The following is an 11077-nucleotide window of genomic DNA, read 5'->3' as shown; positions in this document are numbered from 1 at the left end:
TGCAAGCTCCAGCAATCCATCAATGGACTGGTGCAAGCATCTCGGAGTTGGAATATACGCTTTGATGAGTTGATCAAAGCATATGGTTTTATACAGACTTTTGAAGAAGCCTGTATTTACAAGAAAGTGAGTGGGAGCTCTGTAGCATTTCTAATATTATATGTGGATGACATATTGTTAATTGGAAATGATATGGAAATTCTGGATAGCATGAAAGGATACTTGAATAAGAGTTTTTCAAAGCAAGACCTCGGTGAAGCTGCTTACACATTGAGCATCAAGATCTATATAGATAGATCAAGACGCTTGATAAGATTTTTCAATGAGTACATACCTTGATAAATTTTTGAAATAGTTCAAAATGGAACAGTCAAAGAAGGAGTTCTTGCCTGTGTTACAAGGTGTGAAGTTGAGTAAGACTCAAGACCCGACCATTGCAGAAAATAGAAAGAGAATGAAAAGTCATTCCCTATGCCTCAGTCATAGGTTCTATAAAGTATGCTATGCTGTGAACCAGACCTATTGTATACCTTGCTCTGTGTTTGGCAAAGGAATACAATTTTGATCTAATAAGTAGATCACTGGTCATGGGTCAAGAATATCCTTAGTGAGGACTAAGGAGATGTTTCTCGATTATGGAGGTGATAAAAGAGCCCGTCGTAAAAGTTACAACGATGCAAGCTTTTACACCAATCCAGATGACTCTAAGTCTCAATCTGGATACATATTGAAAGTGGGAGCAATTAGCTAGAGTAGCTCCGTGCAGAGCATTGTGGACATAGAATATTTGCGAAATACATACGGCTCTGAATATGACAGACCCGTTGACTAAGCTTCTCTCACGAGCAAAACATGATCATACCTTAGTACTCTTTTGGGTGTTAATCACATAGCGATGTGAACTAGATTATTGACTCTAGTAAACCCTTTGGGTGTTGATCACATGACGATGTGAACTATGGGTATTAATCACATACAGATGTGAATATTGGTGTTAAATCACATGGCGATGTGAACTAGATTATTGACTCTAGTGCAAGTGGGAGACTGAAGGAAATATGCCCTAGAGGCAATAATAAAGTTATTATTTATTTCCTTATATCATGATAAATGTTTATTATTCATGCTAGAATTGTATTAACCGGAAACATAATACATGTGTGAATACATAGACAAACATAGTGTCACTAGTATGCCTCTACTTGACTAGCTCGTTGAATCAAAGATGGTTAAGTTTCCTAGCCATGGACAAAAGAGTTGTCATTTGATTAACGGGATCACATCATTAGGAGAATGATGTGATTGACATGACCCATTCCGTTAGCCTAGCACTTGATCGTTTAGTATGTTGCTATTGCTTTCTTCATGACTTATACATGTTCCTGTAACTATGAGATTATGCAACTCCCGTTTACCGGAGGAACACTTTGGGTGCTACCAAACGTCACAACGTAACTGGGTGATTATAAAGGAGTACTACAGGTGTCTCCGAAGGTACATGTTGGGTTGGCGTATTTCGAGATTAGGTTTTGTCACTCCGATTGTCGGAGAGATATATCTGGGCCCTCTCGGTAATGCACATCACTATAAGCCTTGCAAGCAATGTAGCTAATGAGTTAGTTACGGAATGATGCATTACGTAACGAGTAAAGAGACTTGCCGGTAACGAGATTGAACTAGGTATTGGATACCGACGATCGAATCTCGGGCAAGTAACATACCGATGACAAAGGGAACAAAGTATGTTGTTATGCGGTTTGACCGATAAAGATCTTCGTAGAATATGTAGGAGCCAATATGGGCATCCAGGTTCCGCTATTGGTTATTGACCAATAATAGTTCTAGGTCATGTCTACTTAGTTCTCGAACCCGTAGGGTCCGCATGCTTAAGGTTTCGATGACAGTTATATTATGAGTTTATGAGTTTTGATGTACCGAAGGAGTTCGGGGTCCCGGATGAGATCGGAGACATGACGAGGAGTCTCGAAATGGTCGAGACGTAAAGATCGATATATTGGACGACTATATTTGGAGTTCGGAAAAGTTCCGAGTGATTCGGGTATTTTTCGGAGTACCGGAGAGTTACGGGAATTCGCCGGGGAGTATATGGGCCTTATTGGGCCATACGGGAATTGAGGAGAGAGGCCGAAAGGAAGGAGGCCCGCAGCCCCCCTCTGGTCCGAATTGGACAAGGGGTGCAGCCCCTCTTTCCTTCCTCCTCTCCCCGTCTTTCCCTCTTCTCCTACTCCAACAAGGAAGGAGGGAGTCCTACTCCGGGAGTAGGACTCCCCTTGGCGCGCCCCTCCTAGGCCGGCCGCCCCCTCCCCCCTTGCTCCTTTATATACGGGGGCAGGGGGGCACCTCTAGACACGACAACACAAGTTGATCTACGGATCGTTCCTTAGCCGTGTGCGGTGCCCCCCTCCACCATATTCCACCTCGGTCATATCGTCGCGGAGTTTAGGCGAAGCCCTGCGCCGGTAGAACATCATCATCGTCACCACGCCGTCGTGCTGACGGAACTCATCCCCGAAGCTTTGCTGGATCGGAGCCCGGGGATCGTCATCGAGCTGAACGTGTGCTGAACTCGGAGGTGTCGTACGTTCGGTACTTGGATCGGTCGGATCGTGAAGACGTACGACTACATCAACCGCGTTGTCATAACGCTTCCGCTTACGGTCTACGAGGGTACGTGGACAACACTCTCCCCTCTTGTTGCTATGCCATCACCATGATCTTGCGTGTGCGTAGGAAATTTTTTAAAATTACTACGTTCCCCAACAGAACGGATCCTTTCTGGAAAAAGAGTTTCTCTCGAAAGGAGTAAGTGGGAGGAAAGTAGAACTCGATGAAGTACTACCTCTTGAACCGGAAAGTAGTGCATCTCAGGAAAACGTTCCTGTGGTGCCTACACCGACTGGAGAGGAAATTAATGATGATGATCAAGGTACTTCTGATCAAGTTGCTACTGAACTTCGTAGGTCCACAAGGACACGTTCCACACCAGAGTGGTATGGCAACCCTGTCCTGGAAATCATGTTGTTAGACAACGGTGAACCTTCGAACTATGAAGAAGCGATGGCAGGCCCAGATTCCAACAAATGGCTAGAAGCCATGAAATCCGAGATAGAATCCATGTATGAAAACAAAGTATGGACTTTGACTGACTTGCCCGATAATCAGCGAGCGATAGAAAACAAGTGGATCTTTAAGAAGAAGATGGACGCAGATGGTAATGTCACCATCTATAAAGCTCGACTTGTCGCTAAGGGTTATCGGCAAGTTCAAGGGATTGACTACGATGAGACTTTCTCTCCCGTAGCGAAGCTTAAGTCCGTCCGAATCATGTTAGCAATTGCCGCATACTATGATTATGAGATATGGCAGATGGACGTCAAAACGGCATTCTTTAACGGGCATCTTAAGGAAGAACTGTATATGATGCAGCCGGAGGGTTTTGTCGATCCTAAGAATGCTAACAAAGTGTGCAAGCTCCAGCGATCCATTTATGGGCTGGTGCAAGCATCTCGGAGTTGGAACATTCGTTTTGATGAGATGATCAAAGCGTTTGGGTTTATGCAGATTTACGGAGAAACCTGCGTTTACAAGAAAGTGAGTGGGAGCTCTGTAGCATTTCTCATATTATATGTAGATGACATACTTTTGATGGCAAATGATATAGAATTCTTGGATAGCATTAAGGCCTACTTGAATAAGTGTTTTTCAATGAAGGACCTTAGAGAAGCTGCTTACATATTAGGCATCAAGATCTATAGGGATAGATCGAGACGCCTAATAGGTCTTTCACAAAGCACATACCTTGATAAGATTTTGAAGAAGTTCAAAATGGATCAGTCCAAGAAAGGGTTCTTGCCTGTACTGCAAGGTGTGAGATTGAGCTCGGCTCAATGCCCGACCACGGCAAAAGATAAAGAAGAGATGAGCGTCATCCCCTATGCCTCAGCCATAGGATCTATTATGTATGCAATGTTTTGTACCAGACCTGATGTAAACCTTGCCGTAAGGTTGGTAGGAAGGTACCAAAGTAATCCCGGCAAGGAACACTGGACAGCGGTCAAGAATATCCTGAAGTACCTGAAAAGGACAAAGGACATGTTTCTCATTTATGGAGGTGACGAAGAGCTCGTCGTAAAGGGTTACGTCGACGCTAGCTTCGACACAGATCTGGATGACTCTAAGTCACAAACCGAATACGTGTATATGTTGAATGGTGGAGCAGTAAGCTGGTGCAGCTGCAAGCAGAGCGTCGTGGCGGGATCTACATGTGAAGCGGAGTACATGGCAGCCTCGGAGGCAGCACATGAAGCAATTTGGGTGAAGGAGTTCATCACCGACCTAGGAGTCATACCCAATGCGTCGGGGCCGATCAAACTCTTCTGTGACAACACTGGAGCTATTGCCCTTGCCAAGGAGCCCAGGTTTCACAAGAAGACCAGGCACATCAAGCGTCGCTTCAACTCCACCCGTGAAAATGTTCAAGATGGAGACATAGATATTTGCAAAGTACATACAGATCTGAATGTCGCAGATCCGTTGACTAAACCTCTCTCGCGAGCAAAACATGATCAACACCAGGACTCTATGGGTGTTCGATTCATCACAATGTAACTAGATTATTGACTCTAGTGCAAGTGGGAGACTGTTGGAAATATGCCCTAGAGGCAATAATAAATGGATTATTATTATATTTCCTTGTTCATGATAATTGTCTTCTATTCATGCTATAATTGTATTATCCGGAAATCGTAATACACGTGTGAATACATAGACCACAATACGTCCCTAGTAAGCCTCTAGTTGACTAGCTCGTTGGTCAACAGATAGTCATGGTTTCCTAACTATGGACATTAGATGTCATTGACAACGGGATCACGTCATTAGGAGAATGACGTGATGGACAAGACCCAATCCTAAGCATAGCACAAGATCGTGTAGTTCATTTTGCTAGAGCTTTTCCAATGTCAAGTATCTCTTCCTTAGACCATGAGATCGTGTAACTCCCGGATACCGTAGAAGTGCTTTGGGTGTATCAAACGTCCCAACGTAACTGGGTGACTATAAAGGTGCACTACAGGTATCTCCGAAAGTGTCTGTTGAGTTGACACGGACCGAGACTGGGATTTGTTACTCCATATGACGGAGAGGTATCTCTGGGCCCACTCGTAATGCATCATCATAATGAGCTCAAAGTGACCAAGTGTTTGGTCACGGGATCATGCATTACGGTACGAGTAAAGTGACTTGCCGGTAACGAGACTGAACGAGGTATTGGGATACCGACGATCGAGTCTCGGGCATGTAACGTACCGATTGACAAAGGGAATAGTATACGGGGTTGCTTGAATCCTCGACATCGTGGTTCATCCGATGACATCATCGAGGAGCATGTGGGAGCCAACATGGGTATCCAGATCCCGCTGTTGGTTATTGACCGGAGAGCCGTCTCGGTCATGTCTGCGTGTCTCCCGAACCCGTAGGGTCTACACACTTAAGGTTCGGTGACGCTAGGGTTATTAGGAAGACTTGTATGTGATTACCGAATGTTGTTCGGAGTCCCGGATGAGATCCCGGACGTCATGAGGAGTTCCGGAAGGGTCCGGAGGTAAAGATTTATATATAGGAAGTTGTCATGCGGACACCGGAAAGTTTCGGGGGCATATCGGTATTGTACCGGGGCCACCGGAGGGGTCCCGGGGGTCCACCGGGAGGGGCCACCCCTCTTGGTGGGCCACATGGGCCGCGTGGGGCAGGGCACCAGCCCCTGGAGGGCTGGGCGCGCCCCCCCTTGGGCCCATGCGCCTAGGGTTGGCGGGGGGAACCCTAAGGGGGGCGCACCCCCTTTGCTTGGGGGGCAAGCCCCCTCCCTGGCCGCCGCCCCCCCTCTAGATCTCATCTAGAGGGGGCCGGCCCCCTTCCCCCTTCCCCTATAAATAGAGGGGCGAGGGGAGGGCTGAACACCTGATCCAAGGCGCAGCCCCTCCCCTCCCCAACACCTCTCCTCCTCCGTTGAGCACTTGGCGAAGCCCTGTCGGAGTACTGCCTCTCCACCATCATCACGCCGTCGTGCTGCTGCTGGAGCCTTCTTCCTCAACCTCTCCTTCCCCCTTGCTGGATTAAGAAGGAGGAGATGTCGTCCGTACCGTACGTGTGTTGAACGCGGAGGTGCTGTCTGTTCAGCACTTGGTCATCGGTGATCTGAATCACGGCGAGTACGACTCCATCATCACCGTTCCCTCGAACTCTTCCGTACGCGATCTACAAAGTGGTATGTAGATGCAATCTCTCTCCCATGACTCGTTGCTTAGATGAACTCATAGATGGATCTTGGTGAAACCGTAGGAAAATTTTTAATTTTCTGCAACGTTCCCCAACAAGTCTTGGGTCACCCGCCCTCTGGCAGCCGGCCGCTGAGCCAGCCGGCCTCAGAGGGCGGAGTTTCGACTTGGGGCTCAGCTAGGCGAAGCTGGCCCAGAGTCTTGATAAATCATGGGCCTCAGGTGAGCCTACCCGTGGCCCATTACTCCGACACAACATGCACCAAATTTCATGTAAAAATGTGAAGTTGGAAACAATACATACCTTGTGGGCGTTTTGTCGAACACCTTGCGGGCGCCAAGCGACAGTGGGCGGCCAGTCGCTGTTCGTCGGAGGACTGCCGTGCGTGACGGGTGGCGCTGACTAGAGGGAGATGGAGAAAGCCGCGGCCATGCGGGGAGAGACCGGGGAAGCGCCGGAACGGTCGCCCGAAGAAATGGGGTGACGCGGGCGGCCGGTAGCTGGATGGGTAGGTGGAGTTGCGAGCGAGCACTCGAGAGTTCAGCGCGAGGGAGCGGGTGCAGCAAATAAGTGGCGCGATGGCGTTTCCGCCCGCGCGTTGAATTAGATATGCCGCGCGCGCGGTTTTTGCGCGTCCGCTGGAGCGCCTGAAGCGGTAGCACGCGCTAAAAGCACTAATTTTTCAGCGGGCGCTTATATAGCGCGGTTGTTGAAGATGCTCTTAATAGCATTGCATATTGTGCTTGGTAGTCGGAAGTCATTGAAGGCACACCACGTCCCACGTCTCCTATTGGTCCTTTTCTTTTTATGTGGCAAGAAACAGGAACCAGGTACGTAATTTATACATCACGCCTAGATGTTTTGTGATTATTTGATTTTCTTAACGTGCCTAATGCACCGGTACGAGGGAGTAGAAGAATAGAGAGGGAATTGATGAAATTGATATTTATTGCTTGAGCCTTGTGGTGTATATAGAAATACATGATCACTTGATGTACAAGACAAAACTAGAATAAATCCTAGTCTATTGTATTGTATGTTTTCTAAATATAATCAAGATACTCAACAAAATGGATTAGTCGATTTTGGAAGAACACAATAGGCAGCCCGAGGTCATAGACGTCGCCTAAAATGCTACAAGTTCGGATGTTCGTGTACACGCTCAGCTCCACGGCTCGACACATGAACGTCCACGGCTCCAAGCGTCTCACCCGCAACAAGTAAAAACAGTAGACCACAGAGTACTCCCTCCACGAGTCGCGAGCCTGGCCTCGGCACCGCCCAACACCACCAAAGGCAAAGCGGGCACAGGAAAACAGAGCACTCGAGTATGGTGGACTAGCCCCCTCTCCTCCCCCGTCACGGCGGCGGCGCACACTAATCCCCTCCACCTTGCTCACAACCTCCTCCATGGAAACCCCGAAATCAATCCACCACGAGAGCGGTGAGGAGCGCCTCCGCCGGATCCGCGCCAACCTCGGCCTCCTTGACCCGCCCGTGGCCCCGTCCGCCGCCCACGACGAAGGCCTCCGCGCCCGCGCCCTCGGCCTCCTCGACTTCGTCCGCCTCGACCTGTCCTCCTCCGGCGCCCCGCGCCCGGACCTCGTCGCCGAGCTCATCGCCAACTACAAGCCGTCCCCGAATCCCGGATGGAGCTCCGTCCGTGGCCAAAAAATCGAGGTCTCCATCGATTCATTCGCCCAGGCGCTCCGCCTCCCAGGAAAACCTCTGTTCACTTACCCTTATCCTGCCAGCGCCGTCGTGACCTCCGCCGCCGAAGAGTTCATGAAGGTTTACATCCTGGGGCCAATAGAGTCTTCCACCGACAGGAAGCGCAGGCTGCCGCGGACGGTGGATGATGCATTGAGGAATTTGAAGGATCTTCGGGCGCATTGCATTGACTGGGCAAAACTTATCTGGGAACGAGTGCAGGAGGAGATGCAACAACTGATTGACAATAATAGGACCAGCACGGCATGCTACTACGGTGCGTACCTGCAGAGGCTCATCTGGGTGCAGAGCCAAAACCTCTTCCAGCTGCCACCAGAGCCGCCACTGGTAAATGCACCACCCCAGCCAGCTGCATTGTGCCCCCAGAAAAAAAGGCTAAAAATCCGACTTCCGGTCAATGAGAGCCAAAAGGTTGGCTCCCAAGCGAGTTCCGAGAAGATTGATGTGGGGCTAGAGAAGATGAATGCAACATCCAAGGTGATGATAGATGGGGCGTTAGAGAAGATCGATGCGGCGCTAGAGAAGATGAAGGCAGCATCCAAGGTGATGATAGATGGGGCGTTAGAGAAGATCGATGCGGCATCCAAGGTGATGATAGATGCGGCATCCAAGATGATTGAAGCCACATCCAAGCAGCATGACACTAGAGCTGGCGAGCAAGATGGTGACATGCAGGAGATGCAGTCACTCGTCCATACGCTGGTTACCAAGGAACGACAAAGCAATGGCGAGTTGCAACGTGCTCGGAAAATTCTGATAGATGTAAGTGAGCAGCTGATACCTTCTTTTTTTGGGCGTGGCTAGGTCTAAGTCGGCTTTGATTCATTTAGCAAGAATGTTCCCTTTTTATAGTTTCGCAGCATATATATCACTAGTTCTCGTTGACATCGATCGGTAATATGTTTTGCAGGAACTGCCGAAGTTTACAAATGTGCAGGAACATATAGGCATCAAATGGATGGGTGAGCTGGATCTGAAAGCATTTGCGAATGCTTCTTGCAGCAAAAATGTGCCACAAGAAGATGCACAAGTGAACTCTGCTATTCTTTGTTCAAAATGGCAAGCTGAAATCGCAAACCCGGGCTGGCATCCTTTTAGGGTAGTCATGGTTGATGGTCAAGAGACGGTATGTGTTCTCGGTCTTCTAGCTACTGTATTAGCTACTTCTTGAGTCATCAATTTCGCAGAGATTACTACAAGTAGCATTCTATAACACAAAACTTAAAAAACATCTGTTTTGACAAACATTTCCTTCTTTGTCAGCAAATTCTCTCAGAGGACGATGACAAGCTACGCAGCTTAAAAGAGGAGCATGGTGAGGAAATCTACAGCTTGGTGACAAAGGGGCTGCTTGAGATGAACGAGTACAACCCCAGCGGACGCTACGCCACACCGGAGCTGTGGAACCGTAAGGATGACCGGAAAGCAACACTGGAGGAAGCCATCCAGGTCCTCCTGAAACAGCTGCAGTCACGCAAGAGGACGCGCCGATGAGCGATGAGCCCCTTGTACGTGCTTGTTGAACTTAACTCTAATGTAGTCGTAGTGCTGGTGGATTAGTTAGAGGTTTGTAGTGGTTCAGTGGTTCTTAATTAATGCCCATGATCGCCTTTCGCTAGCTGTACAATTTAGCTAGGCGATGCTCCTGTTGGATGTGTGTCCTTTGGCATGATGGATGCTAGCACTAATCTCAGAATGTATTTTGTATGTAGCCCTGGCATGGATGCTAGTGCTAATCTCAGAATGTTCAATTAGGTTTCCTCTATCGTCAGAATGTGTATGCCCCCCTTGTCTGAGTGTTGGTGTGTAGCCCTGGCATGGATGCTAGTACTAATCTCTACTGTGTTACTGAGTATTTGGAGGTTATAACTGCATCATGGAATGTCCAATATGTGGGTATTGGAAACTGCACGAGATTGGAGTTAGCAGAGTAGCTCAAACTTGACAATCCGAGTGCCGCTTTGCTCTGTTCTGCTCCTGCTAAATCCTGTTCACCCAGAGACACGTGGTCCGCCGTCGCGGTCATGTCTGGCATGGCAGCTCTCGCGCCCGAGCTCGCCTATGTCTGGGGTGTCGCAACAGGGGCGCCGCGCACCAAGGCCATATCATTGTATCTTCCAATAAAAAATATACATTAGTAACAGTTGAATTGATAGTAGTTTTCCTTCGAAATAACCGTAAGAACCCATACATTTTCTTGTCATCGAGCTGATCAAACTGAACCCCCTTTGGATATGTATGGAGGTGGGCAAATGATGAAAAGTTCACAATGCGACCCTTGATACCCGTATACTTGGCAGTAGTTTTCATGTTACCAAGGAGAAGGTTGGTCAGTAGGAAGTGACCTGATTGAGCATCACAGTGAAAAAGAGAATTGTTAGTATCAGGATATCCACCATTGATTCCGTCTCTTTCAAGTATTGCTGGCAGTTAGAGACTAACCAAAACGATTTGTGGCAAACTGCATCTAAACCTCATCTAAAGACATTGGAAAGGACAGAACATCACACACGCATTATTTCTGCAGAACATAAAGAATTTGAACGGCTTGATTCAGTGAAGCGTAGACGGTGCTACGACAGACTAGCAGTGATATACAGCTACCCCGAATTGAAATTTAGTTCCAACTGAAGCAATGCATATATCAAACAAAAGCAAATATCGTAAGAAATGAAGGGGTTAAATCAAGATGTTCAAAGGAAGATTCATGGTGTTGAACTGATCACTTATTCCATTTTGTCTTTTAGGTTATTCTAGAGCTGGTTTAGGACACTAATTTTAGTAACAAGCTCTATGCTTTTTAAAGTCTCATTTCAATCTGATGTTAGTTGAGTATATGGGATGGAGGAAGTATTAAGCATCCGTTGACAACTATTTAAATTTGTCCACACTCAAAAATATAGATGAAACACTTTGTAAGCTTAAATAATCCGAGAGATAGTCATCTGTTATTATTATACTTCATATATTCAGCAAGACAATGAGATGCAAGCAATGAGATCGCTCAACAAGACACTGGTTACCAAGGAAATACAAAGCAACGATGAGT

General features: G+C 47.6%; 1 protein-coding gene across 1 annotated transcript; it reads left to right on the top strand.

Moving 5' to 3' along the window:
• The first annotated feature begins 7553 nt into the window (after nt 1-7553).
• LOC123064835 (factor of DNA methylation 5) lies at nt 7554-9782 on the top strand. The gene is made up of 3 exons (XM_044488236.1): nt 7554-8790; nt 8939-9154; nt 9292-9782. The coding sequence occupies exons 1-3, from the start codon at nt 7708-7710 to the stop codon at nt 9520-9522; spliced, it is 1530 nt and encodes a 509-aa protein (XP_044344171.1). The 5' UTR covers nt 7554-7707; the 3' UTR covers nt 9523-9782.
• Nucleotides 9783-11077: the final 1295 nt, after the last annotated feature.

The sequence above is a fragment of the Triticum aestivum genome, chromosome 3B (assembly GCF_018294505.1).
Source record: "Triticum aestivum cultivar Chinese Spring chromosome 3B, IWGSC CS RefSeq v2.1, whole genome shotgun sequence".
Classification (NCBI taxonomy): Eukaryota; Viridiplantae; Streptophyta; class Magnoliopsida; order Poales; family Poaceae; genus Triticum; species Triticum aestivum.
The sequence above is the reverse complement of the archived record's forward strand: the minus strand, read 5'-3'. Positions and strand labels throughout refer to the sequence as shown.

Excerpts from the sequence above, each read along its gene's own strand:
- LOC123064835 (XM_044488236.1), top strand. The coding sequence starts at position 7,708 with ATGGAAACCCCGAAATCAATCCACCACGAGAGCGGTGAGGAGCGCCTC. Across the intron at positions 8,791-8,938 it reads CTCGGAAAATTCTGATAGAT|GAACTGCCGAAGTTTACAAA; the intron begins GTAAGTGAGCAG and ends TATGTTTTGCAG. Across the intron at positions 9,155-9,291 it reads TGGTTGATGGTCAAGAGACG|CAAATTCTCTCAGAGGACGA; the intron begins GTATGTGTTCTC and ends CTTCTTTGTCAG.